Here is a 16867-nt window from a genome sequence, read left to right on the forward strand (position 1 = left end):
CTTGAAGCTCACTTCGCTCAATCGTCCTGTTTAGTCCGAATACAACTTTGGCCCGCTACCGGCATGTACTGCAACTTATGCTGCTATTGGCTCTCTGTTTTTTTTCATGGAATTACTATTCGCCTGTCTTTCATTCCCACGAAGAGTACAGATTTTTAGATATTTGAATACGATATCATAAATCTTACAACACTGAATGCCTTATGCCGACAGCAAATGTTATTTGGAGAGTGCCTGCTATATGTGTTGTATCAGATATTTAAAACTCATGCTCTACTACATAACTCATATAACAAGAATAACATATATCATAGACATTATAATTTATTTAAGGAAAAAATAAAGGGAAACGATGATTTTTTGCCTCTCATTTTGAAATAAAACATATATTATACCCATTAAAATTAACTCTTTTTTTTTATATAAGTGAGCTGAATTTGAAATAATTTGTTTTAGAGTGGGTCTCATGTGAGACCGTCTCACGGATCTTAATCTGGGAGACGGGTCAACCCTACCCATATTCACAATAAAAAGTAATACTCTTAGCATAAAAAGTAATACTTTTTCATTGATGACCCAAATAAGATATGTGTCTCACAAATATAACACATGAGATCGTCTCACACAAGTTTTTGTCTTTGTTCTATGTTGTTAAAAAAAAAATTAAGGACATCCTTACATTGACATAAAATAACATAGATTTAGAACACCGGATAATAGCTTCTACATGGATTTTTTAAGCTACCGTGGGTTAGTTGAAACTAGTGTTTTCAAAATTAGTCAGGCCGGTTAGACCATTAACCGATCACGGGTGGGTCCGATCCTAATCAACTATAATAACTGTTTCTATGATCAAATCGATCCGAATCGATCGCACCGATCGTGAACCAATTAAAAAACAGTACACCCTTTTCTTTTCTTTTTTGTTTAGAATTTGAATATTTTTTTATATACCTGCAAAAAAAATATTTCTTATTTTTATTTTTTTATTTGTAGTTAAATATATATGATTATTTGACTTTTGAATTTTGCTAAAAAAAATTATTTAGTAGTATTAGAGTTTATTTTGATTTATTTTTTATCTAAAAAATATAAATATAGTTATATTTGATTATATATATGTTGTTTATATTTTAAATTTGATATATATATTTTCTATTATTATTTTTTAATTCTAAATCCAATAAAGAAACAGCCAAGGTCATAGTTTACAATGTTCGCTAGCCACGGTGGCACAACTAAACCAATCGAAATTAGAATTATATTATTATTTATATATATATGTAAGATTTTTAGAATTTAAAATATTTATTTACTATATTATATTATTATTCTATCTGATATAAGTTATAACCATTTTTCGATCTGATCGGTTGAACCGTTTTTTTTTTAATACAGATCGATGCCGATTAGATCATCGATCTGATTATAAAAACATTGGTCGAAACATTTATTTATATATGCTATAATCGTCTGTATTAAAAACATTGTTGTTAGAAGAAGGATAAACCAAATCCACCGTGGAATTTTACAGGCATCATATATAGTCGTACAAATATACAATTGAATCTTGTAAAAACAAGTTTAAGTGGAATATATATCGCGTACCATGCAATACGCGAGGTGCATTATTAGTGTCTATGTACAACATTGTTTTTATAAATAATTTAAAAAAAATTCACACCTGTGCATCACTCGAATCTAAAACATATATATGTACCAAGAACAACAAAAAGAAAAAAAGCCCATACTATGCTAGTAGTCTATTTGGTTGCCTAAATTTAATATTTTTTTTTATAATATCATTGATCCCCCATACCTAAGGCCTTTTCAGTTTCCATGTCACTGAAACAATCGAATCCAAAATCATGAACCCCGAAATCTTGACATTCCAATAGCCACGAGCATGTATCGTCCCAAGTTTGCAAGCAAAAGTTGTTCACCTCTTCGTCTAAACATGGGAACTCCGGTGGAACCTCGACTTGAGGAGGATCATCCCCAAACAGGCAAGCGATCAAAGGGTCGTTCTCGTACAAACTGTCTTCGTGTAAGATCGATTCATCGGACGAGCATTTCTCACCCCCAAACAGGCAAGCGATCAGAGGGTCGTTTTCGTACAAACATTTTTCGTGTAAGATCGATTCATCGGACGAACAATTTTCATGTGGAGAAAACGGGTTTTCTTCTAAGCTTCCGGTGCATTCTGGGGATTTATTTTTGGCTGGTTTCGGGAAATTATCTGATTCATTGGACGGGGAATTTGTAGTTTCGTTGGTGTTTGGCTGTTGGACTAGGGGTTCATGTGTGACAGGATCAATTCCCATTTTCAGTAACTTTTTCTTGATATGGGTGTTCCAATGGTTTTTAATCTCATTATCAGTCCTACCTGGCAATCTTGCTGCAATTTTGGACCACCTGATTTAGAAATTTTAGGCTAGCGTTAGTGCGTCACAATACTCATAATTCTAACGATATGGGCTGGTGAACATAGTCTAAATTTTTTTAAAAATTAAGTTAAATATTTGATCTGCAAAAACAACTATTGCACAAGATTGAACCCCAAAAAAAAATTATTGAGATTTTACTATTATTTCATGAAGTTTTAATAAATTGATTATATAAATCTTATTGTATTTGTGGCAAGACTCCATTTTTAATTATGTCACTCACTGTACTAAAAAATTCTCAACAGTGTAAAGAATGGTTTTAATGTCTAAAGCCTCTTGGCATCGGTGTGGTACCTTTATTCCCAAGGGGGCCATTAGATTTTTTGGGTTTGATACGACACAACCTATCTGTCAAAATCAGACACAGCCATATCAAAAAACCAAAAAACAAATTGTTCGGAAACCATTATTTTATCTTAGTGTTTTTAAGAGCTTATATATAGAGTGTTGGTAACGTTTCCTCCCCTTGAATGGATATTGAGGTGCCACCTACAATGTACAAAGCTTTCGGGGATACTTTGACTATAAAACTATAGACGCCTTATTTTTATTGTAGGAAAAAAAATAGATATAATACAAGACTAATGAATTTTACGTTTTTTAAAACTTATTTTTATTTTATTTTTGGGAAAATATATATATATATATATATATATATATATATATATATATATATATATAATTTTGATGTTTGAATACAAAGACTAATGAATTTTAATTTTAATATTAATATATAGATTCATATATACTATTTTTTATGATGACTTCTTTAATTTATTCAACATCGTCGTTTATTTGAATAAAATACTTCTCAAAAAAAAAAAATTAATAATTCGCTTTGGATGTACGTATAATGAGAGATAATTAACTTATAATTATCCTAATATTTAGTATCATATATAGTTTATTAAAACGATAAAAACATTCAATATTTATTAATTTTTTGATTTTTGATCAACATTAAATATATAAATCAAAGTTAACCGCATTTGGTCTCTTCCTACGTAAGGACTTTGAATGTATTAGGAAAAACATGTACGTACAAGGCTTAACATACCAAAAATCAAAGAGAGATCGAGCAATGTTCTGAATATACCTGTTGCCGAGCCGCGCGTGAAGATCAATGACCAACTGCTCCTCTGCCGGAGTGAGAAGGCCTCTCTTCAAGTCAGGGCGGAGATAATTCGTCCAACGGAGGCGACAACTCTTTCCACAGCGGCGGAGGCCCGCCAGTTTGGGGACTGCCCGCCAGCAGCATTGGCCTTTTGTCAGGATAAAATTAATAAGTTTATTATCTTCCTCCGCCGTCCACGGCCCTTTCTTCACCCCAGCTTTGTCGCAACACGGTTGTCTTCCCATCTCCTCCACCACCACCACAAATAAATAAATAAAAATGTAAATATATTTATAAACTTTGGTAGAACTCAAAAGTCCCCTTTACCCACCTTTATATACCCCCAAGCTAAGGCATAAAACGTATCCATTACTTTCTTCTTTAATTTCAAAAAAATAAAAATAAAATAAAAAAATTTGTGTGCATGTGTTATTATATACGTATGGCCCACCGAAAGGCACTGATGAACTGCAAGCATGGTTTTAGATGTTATTATTGGAGCAACTCCACATGGGTAAACCAAAGACAAAGCTACAATGAATTTCAAGCACTGCCGTTTAATGTTAGCTTTCGGACCCAAAAATTTATATTACAATATTCACAAAAACTTATATGAGACGGTCTCACGGATCGTGTTTTGTGAGACAGATCTATTATTTGAGCCATCATGAAAAAGTATTACTTTTTATGTTAACAGTATTACTTTTATTATGAATATGGGTAGGGTTGACCCGTCTTACAGATAAAGATTCATGAGATTGTCTCACAGATAAATATTTACTATACAATATTTTGTTTTTGTTTTTTAAATAATTCTTGAAAATGAGAATATTGATTTTTTTTAAGTTGTGATTTTGAAACATTATAAATCTAAATGTGAGAATACGACGAAGTTGTAAGAAATATATCAAATTTAAAAATTAGTGTACAATTTTTAAGTCGAACTCACAAATAAAGGAAATTCTGAAATTTTTTTGAAGATCCCGAAAATATTTGGGTCTAAACCAAATACGCAAGGATAACCTTTTTGATTGCTGCGTGACTCAAGGACTCCGTCATCACTAACGTCACCACCCGTTTGCTTGGATCCGTTTTATGGGGAGCTTCATCATTTCCTCCTGTCTGCTCACAGGATGGATCACTAAATTCAAATAAAATAAAAATTGGAGAAAAAGGAAATAATCGAGTTTTCAATTTAGTTGAAAATAAATTTTATAACTATGTATGTGTAAGGTTGTATTTATCGACTAAATACTTTATTATATATTAAAGAGTACATGTTTTATGGAAGTAAATATTTATGTAATTTCTTTGTTTTCGTTTACTTGAAATTCCAACAATACTGACTACAGTGGACATTGGTTGGATTTTTCGGATTTCGATTAGTTAGGGTCGGGTTTGGTTAGTGTTTTTGCTACTCGAATCTGACCAGACTCTGGTGACTACCAGACTGATCGGATAACGGATTGGTTTGAGTTCGGGTATGGTTATATTCGGATCTCATATATTTTAAAAAATATATATTTTTAAAATGAAATGATAACCAAATAATCTTCTACTTCCTATTCCCAACATCTTTTTGAACTTAATTTTTTTTTTATATATTGAATACCTAAAAATCATAACATAGGAAAAAACTAATCAATGAGTTTCACTACCCCAAACTCAATTTATTATTATTAGAATAAAAAACTTGTGTGAGACGGTCTCACATGTTGTATTTTGTGAGAGATATATCTTATTTGAGTCATCCATTAATTTTTTTATCATTTATACCTTTTTTATTGTGAATATCGATATAGTTGATCTATCTCACAGATAAAAATTCTTGAGATCGTCTCACAAGAGACCTACTCTATTATTATCATCCAAAATTTGAAAAAGTTCCGAACTTTCTAATAACAAGAATACCAATTAAAATAAAATCAAGATTATACCATAAATTTGGACCATTCCATTCAAGACCAACCCATATCTCATCTTTAAAAAATATTTAAAAATCAGGTTTTCAGATACCCGATCGGGTACTTAAGGAATGGATTTTGTATCCGAATCCGATCAGACCCAAGTGACCCGAAAAATGCACTCGGTCGAGTCGGGTACTCAATCGATTGCCCATTCCTCTAGTATAGACCATAAAATTTGTTAGTAGCATTACCCAATATTTATTTATTTATACATTTATCTGATACAAAAATAGGACTTTCTTATTTTCAGTTAGTATATATAGAAGAAACCCAAAAAAATAATACACAGCAATTTTACTGATAAACTAGTTGCTATCTTTATTTCATTTTATAAAATACAAGTTAAGATCTTTCCACTTTTAATTACTATCCATAAGTTTTGAAATACGGAAACGATTTGATTTGAAAACATATTTTTCGTTGTTACATAAGTTAATCTAAAATGATAATTTTGTTGGTATTTACATATCTTTCTTTCAGGACATTGTAAATGATTGATATTATTGCAAAGAAAAATCCGATCTTTTAAAAAAATCTCGAGCAATAATAAATAAAATCGAAGCAAAAATATGTTTGCATAAAAAACCACATCTATGGATCGCCTGGTGTCCTCACGAAATCTATTTGATGCTCAACTCATATTATATCATGAATTAAAAAACCATGTATAAATAATAATATTTTGTTTAAATTATAACATATTTTCTGTACAAATTAGCTAATATATTTTAATTTGCAATTGTACCTGTCCAATATATATAGGTGTAAAATCTTGGCCGATATGAAACTACTTATTTACAAAACTATTGATTTACACAGTAATACAACTCACATCTTTTAAATAGTATAGAGTAGGTCTCTTATGAGACGGTCTCACGAATCTTTATCTGTCAGACGGTCTCACGAATCTTTATCTGTGAGACGAGTCAACCATACCGATATTCATAATAAAAAATAATAATCTTATCATAAAAAATAATACTTTTTCATGGGTGATCCAAATAAGATATCCGTCTCACAAAATACGACCCTTTAACTGTCTCACACAAGGTTTTGCCAACAGTATAATAATGCAACATGTCGATCACTCATGTATAAAAGTGTATAAAGAACTTTTAAATACTATGAAGCATATCTGCTTCAAAAGAATTTTTTTGCAATGAGCTTCCTTGAGACAAAATCACATGGTTAGTTTGATGCTATCTTGTGAGTTATATTCACAGGGTAGTTGGATGGCCCGGATTTAACATCATTTAAGATCTGAGTGTTAAAACAGGAAAATTGAAAAGTTCATCAGTTTTCATTTTTAGTTGTGTAAATTTTCAATTTACGGTTTTATTCATGTAGGTTGGTGCTTATTATCACATGCAGTCATTTTTCACTAAAGTGTTAACGTGGTGCCGCAAGTTGATGAAGTGATACCAGAAATTGATAAGATGACATCATAAATTACCGACGTTACATTAAACATGATGGTTCTCCACATTTGAAAGAATTTAGGTTATAAGATCAACCCTTGCGACATCAATATGGGGAACTCGTGTGTTTTTTCGATCGAATTTTTCAATATGTTAGTTTGATGTTACCATGTGGGATAGAATCCCTACGGTAGTTGGACGGCCAGATTTAACATCATTTGAGGTTTGATTACCAAAACACGCGAGTTTTTCACATTTGAAAGAATTTGAGTCATCAAATCAACTACTAGGACAATTTGGGAACACATATGTTTTATGGATTAATCAAATTTTCAAAATGGTTAGTTCGAATAGGGGTGTTCATCGGTCGGTTCGGTTCGGTTCGGTTTTCGGTTTTTTTTTTCGGTTTTTTCGGTTTTCGGTTTTACAAATATATAATCCGATATCCGAACCATTTTTCTTCGGTTCGGTTTGGTTTTCTACCGAAATGGTTCGGTTATTTCGGTCGGTTATTTCGATTTTGATACAATTATTTAAATTAACAATATAAAGATATTATAAAATATAATATGTTATCTTTTTAAATGATTTTTTAGTAAAATATTTAAATATAAGTACAAATGAATTACATAAACAATAATCAACTAAGTATTATTCAAAATAATTCTTCATTCATTAATATCATCTCAATAAATAATATAAATAAAAATAATATTATTAATTTAATTAAATTTCGGTTTTTTTCGGACGGTTCGGTTTTGACATTTATAATCCGAAACCGAACCAAATTAATTTCGGTTTTAACATTTATATCCGAATTATAAAATTCGGTTTTCGGTTCGGTTTAGTGTTCGGTTTTTTCGGGTTGGATTTTCGGTTTTTTTTGGTTTTATCCGAAGTTTAACACCCCTAAGTTCGATGCTATCATATGACTAATAACTATAAGATAGTTGGACGACCCATATATAACATGAACGACATCATATTCAAGTACTACGAGTTGGACTTGTGACGCGCGATCATGATTGTATCTATATTTGAATGTCACAACTCACAAGTGACTAGGGAGACAACCTTCGACTTTACTTGAATAAATAAAACTGAGTGAAATTTGCTTTTAAAAAAAAAATAATAAAAATCAATTCAGTGAAACGAAAAAAAAAACTTAATTTTTTTTTAAAAAAAGGAAAAGTTTTTGCCAGCTCTCATCCGGTTTTTTGCTGATTAGGACAATGATTAATATTCTAATATTAAATTTTTTCACGTTGCGAATCATAATTGGCATGAAATCTTGTCTCCCGATTAAAACAAATATCGAGATTGTTCTATCAATTTCAATCAATTATTGAGGTTGCTAAATTATTTAGAGAACCGGCCGTGTCCTGGAAAACTTTTGTGTAATGAAATTTGTACAAGTTATTTGAAAAACATACTGTTAAGATTGTTAACCTGTATTTTGTGGTACGTGTCTTATGTAGAAGATTTATTTTAGTCGGATTGAACAAATTATGGACATTACATTGTTTTATCATTTGTGATTTGGACACAAATTGCAATAAATTATGTTATCGGAGCCTTAAAATGGTGGCAGCTAATAATTTCAACAATTTGGTCTTTGACTTTGAGCAACTAACTGGGTTCAACTTTTTTTTTTATTTAAATAATATATAATTATTTTTCATGCAAACTCAAACTCGAGAACAATTTCATAAAGTTTATTTTACCGATCAGTACTGTTTGATTATTTTAATCTTAAATTCTAAGTGTATTGTTAAGTGTAATAATTGTCCATGTTTGGTAGAACGATCGAACCGTGGTGCTTGAGCTGCTGTGCGATTTAAAAGACTTGAGTTGCACCATTACCACTAGCTACATCTTTTGGTAAAGCGGCAAACGCTCGATCCTATAATTGATATCAGAGCCAAGATCACGGGTTCGATTCCGATTGATTGCAAGGGGTGCAATTATTAGGAGAGATATTGTTGGGTACAATAATTGTCTCTGCTTGGTAGAGCGATCGAATCGTGGTGCTTGAGCTACTGTGCGGTTTAAAAAATTTGAGTTAGACCATTATCTTTAGCTATAACTTTTGATAAAACGACGAGCGCTCGCGTATATATTTATTACAGGCAGGAATATTGCCTTGCTAAATATTAAACGAAACTAGTGTGGTAAAATACAGCAGTGTCACTGAATTGAATCGACGTATATATTTGTTAAAGTTCGGTATAATTAGTCGTAAAGCATAGTTTATATAATAAAATAATAAGAAACAGATTAACATCAATAAAAATTTTGATTGTGTTAAAGGAAGATGGATTTGGTGGAAGAAATAATTTCCTGACGTGTAATAAAGCGTAGGTTTGACAAATCAATGGAAATAACGTATTAAAGATATCAAGCGACTATATAATAATAATAATATAAAAATATATAAAAATCACAGGTGTAACCTGTAAGATGAAATGCGATAAGTTTAATGAGAATTATAGATTAGATTGTGGTAATTATGTATGAAATTCAACATTTCCAAATCGTATAGCTTAAATATTACATGTAGATCGCTATCGTTATCTTAATAGTGTTATTATTACATACCAACAATCTTTATCATAGTAATCGTATGTCTTGTAATCCATGTGAACTGAACACTTGATCTTGACTCTGATATCAATTGTAGAATCGATAATTTGACGCTTTATCAAACAATTCAAATATTTTAAATCATATAATAACTCAAATATCATTGGTCGATCATTCTTCTATCGAGTTAATTATAAGTTTCCAACAATAAGTTACAAAATATATAAAGAGGTGATGACAATTTATCGTAGTTAGGTGGAAAAATAAATTTTTTTGATTCACCGACTTTTTAACATTTTATTTTAATGTAGTAACTTTAATATTTTTGGTTTTCAGTCTTATTTCATCGGAGCACTGACGTGACATCAGAAAATACTAACATGAAATTGAAAGATGCTAACGTTGTGTCAAAAAGCTATGACTTGTTTAATGTCATGTCAACAATTGGAATTAAATAGCTAAAAAATTAATTTAAGTGTACCAAAATTTGAAAACTTAATGGAACAAAACTCGAGTTGATAAACCCATAAAAAAAAAATTAGCTAGTTAAGCAAAGAGGATTTACCGACGGGAGACAACATTTTCTCAACAGGAGACATGATCATATTCTTGTCAAAAGCTTTGTTTTGTATGTCTCTCTTGGATATATGAATTTGGATTGACAAAAACTTGTGTGAGACGGTCTCACGGGTCATATTTGTGAGACAGATCTCTTATTTGGGTTATCCATGAAAAAATATTATTTTTTATGCTAAGAGTACTACTTTTTATTGTGAATATGGGTAGAGTTGACCCGTCTCACAGATTAAGATCCGTGAGACGGTCTCACATGAGACTCACTCATTTGGATTCATGGTCTTTATATATGATCAGAAAAGATTGATACCAAAATTGAACTCGTTCCCTCAATCATATCTTTTTTCAAAGTAACTAAAACGGTATTTGTCACATTTATCAATTGAATACGTTATATGAAAATAGTGGTTATGTTTGGATTTATATTTTATCCTTATCTTTTCAATTTACAAAATAAAATATTAACATTTTATTTTAATTGTTTTTCCAAAAATAATTTTATCGTAGTTTAAAAATTCTCGACATATGACCATTGATTTTAATTTTTATGGTCATAACACATTAAAAATATTCTAGTTGTATTTATATTTTTTTTTAAGACAAAACTTGTAATTTTATTGATTCAAATCATCCATTACAAGTTCAACCAATCACCATTCAACCAAACAAAGGATGAAAGGGAATTGAAAGCAAAACGAGCAATGCTATGGGCTATATTATTTGCTGAACGACGAACATGAATAAGCTCAGTTATCTCAGATTCACTCATACGCTTTCTAATATCTGTTGCGCAGAGGCCCGTATATCCCAATATCATCCCGAGAGGTAGTGACTGCTTGCACTGCCAATAAGGAGTCGGTTGCATGACAAAGGCTTTTCTAGTTGTATTTATATTCTGACATACCCACAAATATAGAAATTTTGAAATATACGACACCATTAGAAGTGTTTGTGTGAAGACACGAAATCTTGCAACGAGATGACTCTAAAATTTACTGTTTGATGACCTTATCATTTTGTAAGCCTTCCAGTATTTTTCAGGAAATGGCTTCGTACGCCCCTCGTAACCACGCTCGGTTTTTGCCATTTTTGGAAATACTCGTAGGACTTATAATTCCGCATAGGAGAATCGAAATCCAAATCTGCCAATCGTTCCTTGATCCTCATGAATTATTTTAAATTCATATAAAAATATTCTTACTTTTATTTTTGAATATTCCATTGATTCTGCACCGAAATTTGTTATCCATATGCATAAGTATGTTTTAAAAAAAGAATTTAAGATATGATTTTTGAGATTGATATGAAATCGATTTGGGACTAGTCTTTATATTAATTGGTCAATAGAAAATTTGATATTTTAATTTTTGGATTTAAGTTAGATTAATTTTGGGACTAGTATCTATGTTAAATCATCAATAGAAAGTTTTAAGTCCTAATTTTTTGGGTTTAAGTTAGATTGACTTTTAAGTGTGGAGTTGATACTCATGACTAAATTTTAATAGAGTTAAAAAAAAAATTATATTTAGAATTTTAAGCAAATATATGTGAACATATAAATTTCTTGACTTGAAAATATATGGTCTTGATTTGAAACATCATTCCCAATTCTATTTTTAATGTCAATTAACAAAATTTTCATTTGTTTAAAAATGGTCCTAAACTATTATTAAAGTTTTGTTTGATAAAAATAATAATAATAATAATAAATAAATAAATAAATAAATAAATAAAAGGTAAATAAATTTGAATCCACCGTAGCCTTATTTCCCAAAAAAGTCGTGACCTACAATTAACTTGTGATTTAAGGCTTCTTACTGTTTAAATTTAGAAACATTGACCCAAAATTTAGCACTCAATTAGTACAAATTATAACAATTAAATGAATTAATGGCCAAAATTTTTGTTACCATGCATCTCACCGAAAGTAATTATATAAATGAAGGATGTCACTCAAACACACACAAAAATCACAATCCCCTCATACTTTTGTGCCCCCCTTCAAGCAAGATTCTCAATTTCGTGTTCGCAAATGACGACGCAAGCCAAGACCGTTAGGGAACTCGAGTTCGAAATCGAGCAACTTAGGAGTACCATTACGGGTTTACTTTATGACAAAGAGGAGTTGAAGAAAGCTAGGGATTACCTTCAAGTAGAAGTGAGACAACTCACTTTCGACAAGAAATTTGCGGAGAAGCAACTCAAAGATTACAAAGAAGAGTTGCAAGAGTCGCAAAAATATGGTCAACAAATGTTTGCCACCTTCGAAGCTTGGTGCAACCACTATCACGCTAAGAAATGGTTTTGTGACCAACTTGAACAAGAGTTCAATGCCTATCGTCAGGAAATGGAAAACTATGTGCAACAACTTGAACTCAACAACCAAAACTTGAGTGCAGAAATCACCAACCAACAAATTGCACTCGAACATGAGCAACATCCAGTAAATGCACAAGGAGAAGACGCTAACGAGGAGCTAGGAGACGGAAACGTTACTGATTAGATTAGGCTCTCATAAGTATTTTGGAATAAGGACACTCTTGTCTATATTATTTCTTTTTACATCTCACCACTTGTGTTTTGAAACCTATCATATTCGTATTATAGAATTCAAGTTTAAATTTTTCCTTGAATCAATTGAACTCGAACCATAGATTATTCAACATGGATTTAAATTTCGAATTTATCAATCATTTCATATCTACATCGAGTTAACTCAAGTTTCGAGGACGAAACTTCTAATAAGGAGGGAGGGATGTGAAGACCCGAAATCTTGCAACGAGAAAATTTATATAAGTCATAGGCAATTTCAACTCATTTTTGGCACGACATTTTTAGTTCCATACAATCATAATCATTAAAATTTGAATAATCATCGTCTCTTCATTATTGACCATTTATCACCATATGGAAGTGCACCAATCTTGGAAGAGATTCATGCAGCGGAAATCACTCTCCATTTGCACTTAAGGAAAACCAAAATCACTCATGAATCTCGGGTGTGTATCTTGAATCAAGAAGAGATCACGTTCATTCGGGAGAGAAAAGTGCAATCATCGCATTGATTAAGCAATCAGCGACATTCTTGGAGTGATACGGGCTTACCTTTATAGTTGATTATTCAAGCCTATATAAGAAGCAAACTCCCTCCCCATAACTTCAAGAATTCGAAATTTAGCATTTGCAGCAGCCTAGTCGAAGCTCTACCGCAACCTTGTTCGAACGAAGTTCTTTTAGCATGTCCTTCTAGCGCCTTAATCCAAACGAAATCAGGTAAGTGGGCTTTTGCTATGTATTTCTTTGTAACTTAAACTTTGTATAAGTATTTCATGACATGCGTCTATGTGTGTCAAATCATTTTCGGAAAATGCTATTATATATTTTATAAAATCTCGATCGATGTACGATATGTTCTTCTCTTTCCAATGTTCTTTGATTCTGCTGAGTTCATTCAAAAACCCGATAAATGTTGTTTGATACATCTGATTTTGTGGTGCACTGTTATGATTCGAGTGGGATATGGAACGACGATTGTAAATTATATATGGCCCCCATCAGTGGGTATAAAACAGTGTTTCGGTCCTCATCAGTGGGTATAAAACTGTGTTTTGACCTCACCCCTTAGAGGACTAACATATTGGGGACAATTTGACCATGGATAACGAGATGAATAACAGTGTTTTCATTTGTTCTGATTCGTTCTGTTCTGAATTGTCTGATAATCTCTGTTTCGCATTTCAATTCCGATTCTGATCTGATATGAGATACTACGTTTTGAAAAAAAAAATCAGTTGCAATATGGGTTTTAAATTATAATTATATGTATTTGTGGTAATCGATCGGCCCCCACTTGCTGAGTGTTTCCCAAACACTCACCCCTTACATTTCTCCCCAGATGAGAATGAAGATCAAGCAGACAAGGATGAATAAGACGTGTTTTGGAGTTGGAGATGAAGTTTTGAAATATGAAGATTTCTCGCTTATGTTCTTCCTAAGTTTCGATTCAAGTTGTACACTGCTTCCGCACATTTTATTTCGTTTTGGAATTTATCACTGTAAGACAAGATTATTTTGAGTTATTTATGAAATAGACTGGTTTTGGTTTATACTGAACTACGAGGCTTGTTGTTTGACGATTATGTGATTGTTGAACAACGTCGTGTCGACTAACCCCGGTCTCGGAGCGTGACAGTTTGTGTGTGTATACGGTCGCATAAACCGTCGCTAATCAAATTAGCAATTGATTAAAATGATTTTAGCGACGAAAATTAACAACGTCGCTAATTGAAATAATTGAAAAACAAGTTAATTAATTATCCAATTTTCCATTTACCTTGCGTAGTTGCCTTGACTGCCCCGGCCCCCATAACTCTCAAAGAAAATTATTGGGAATAAAAATTAATTAACTAATTAATTTAAAGCTTTTATTAATTAGCACGTTACATGCTAATCCTGAAGTCATCCATCAGGTTAATCTCCATTAGTAAGAAAAGTCTCATTCTCCAACTCAAATGCAACTAAGGCAAAACTACATCATTATGACTTTGGGAACTATCGTTCACACAATTTATTGCTAGCTTGCCAATTCTCCAACTCAAAGTTTTTTTTTTCTGGTTATTATTTTTCCATAAAACACCGCGCAACTATTTATAATTGTGCATAATTATCTTTAAGTTATTTTTTGTTTATGTAATTCTTCTGCATGTTGTCACTAAATGTTAAATATTCGGGATAACATTTATATCTGATATACGCAATTTTTTTACGGTTTACATTAAACAGAAATGCCTAAAAATACAATAAATGGTTGTAATGAACATATTAAATAATAGATGTAAAATAATTTCAGATTTCATTAAATATATTCTAAGACATACTATGTACATATTATGATCATCACCATGTAAGTAAATATGACGGAATTTGGGTGTAATCTCATCGTCACACGGAATTCGGTGATAATTATAATGGAATGGGAGTGGTCGTTGAAAATTGAAGTAGAATATCTCTTCGATCGGCCAATACATTAAATTACCTTTTGAGAGGTTATTTTCACAATTAACATGGAGTTGTCGGCCAACTTAAAGACTTTAAACAAAGTGTTAGGAGTACTTACAAAGTTAACTCCATAATTAATGGACTAATGACAGGACTTGGAGAAGATGGTCTTTCTTGAAGTTGATGATGATATGCTGCTCCTTTTGGTCTCGGTTGGTGGAAGAAACACAGATACTGTTTTTTATGATTTTATTTTATTTTATTTTATTTTTTGTGTGTGGCTATGATCAATATTCTAAAAAACTCGCTTAAACGCGCATTATATAAGCTTGAAGCTTGTATCATTTTTCCAAAATGATCAGTAACGTTGATGAGCTTGATGGACTTTTGCCCTATTGCATGGAAAAATGGAAAAGGAAACGGTAATAATAATTACTACATTTCATAGGAATTAATCGGAATTGAGTTTGGTGCGTCGGTCACAATTTTATATGACGTGTCACTTTGACAATATTTATATTTTAACATCACATCGTACGATTATCATAGGACGACTTACATTGAAAAGGGATTTTTGTACTAAGCACTCGTACGTAGTATTTCTCATGGTAAAAGCTTAGCATAATATAGAGGACTAACCGTATTAAATAGCGACCGCTGTTGTCGTAGGATCGGCTAGATTTTGTAACTCCAAATGAAATGGCGAAACTAAATTGTAGTCAGATTTCCAGCTATGATATATTTAAAATAATATTAATTAGTTTATCGCATTAAAAAATCGACATGGATTAATCTAGATTCGAGTTTAATTAGTATATTTTATATTTTTTTGATAAATAATAATTTAAATAATTGAAAATATAGTAAGGGATTATTTAGAAGCATTGTTCTAAAAATCCGCTTAAGCTTAAAGCTTGAAAAAAATGACACGCTTCGGAGAAAAGCGAAAAAAAAAACGATTACACTGTAGTTTGATCGAATTAAACGTAATTAAGACGTTTAATTAAGTATATTTAAGCACAATTAACATCATCTACTTTTTTTTTAAGAAAATTATTTTGAAGGTATGTGTTTTTATTTTAAAATAATAAATTAAGTTTATAATTTAGATGTTTATTTTTAAATTTTAATTATGATTAAGCATGTTATGATTTAACAAATATTTAACATTTTTTAATGTATTATAGTTGCAAAAACAAATAAAGATTGTAATTTTGAGATTTTTATGCTTTTATAATATATGAGAATTAATGTATCAGACTTAAATTTATCATATTTAGGTATTATTTATCTATTTATTGGTTTGAGATAATTACAATTACGCTAAAGGTAAAAAACGCTTTTTCACACTTAAAAATGTTCTAATCTCGCTTAAGCTTGAAAAGCTTGGAGCTCGACATCTACGCTTCGGGCCGCTTCATGCTTTGTAGAACCTTGTTCATAAGTGAAATAGCTGAAACATGTTTTTTTATTATCGTAACTAGACAAGCTGAAACATGTTTTTTTATTATCTCTTAACTAGACAATCTCAAAAAAAAATAAAAATTATTAACCTAATAATTTTTTTTTACAAAATTTAAAATTTAATACTGGATAATTGGGTTAAGCTGGGATGGTGGATCTGCCCGGTAGGAGTTCGAGATGGGGTAAGGTGACAGAAAAATAAATGCCTGATGAATATAGGTTTAATCGGATTGAGCATGGTCGGTCGATTTTCTCAGATTGTAGGGATAATTAGATATATAACTTCATATCTCATTTTCT

At 31.2% G+C, this 16867-nt stretch overlaps 1 protein-coding gene across 1 annotated transcript; it reads right to left on the reverse strand.

The window, feature by feature from the left end:
* Positions 1–1569: 1569 nt before the first annotated feature.
* On the reverse strand, positions 1570–3910 carry LOC140828870 (MYB-like transcription factor ODO1). The gene is made up of 2 exons (XM_073191737.1): positions 3544–3910; positions 1570–2415 (listed from the first exon to the last, which is right to left on the reverse strand). The coding sequence occupies exons 1-2, from the start codon at positions 3804–3806 to the stop codon at positions 1803–1805; spliced, it is 876 nt and encodes a 291-aa protein (XP_073047838.1). The 5' UTR covers positions 3807–3910; the 3' UTR covers positions 1570–1802.
* Positions 3911–16867: the final 12957 nt, after the last annotated feature.

This window comes from Primulina eburnea, chromosome 4, assembly GCF_022965805.1.
Source record: "Primulina eburnea isolate SZY01 chromosome 4, ASM2296580v1, whole genome shotgun sequence".
In the NCBI taxonomy this organism is placed as follows: domain Eukaryota; kingdom Viridiplantae; phylum Streptophyta; class Magnoliopsida; order Lamiales; family Gesneriaceae; genus Primulina; species Primulina eburnea.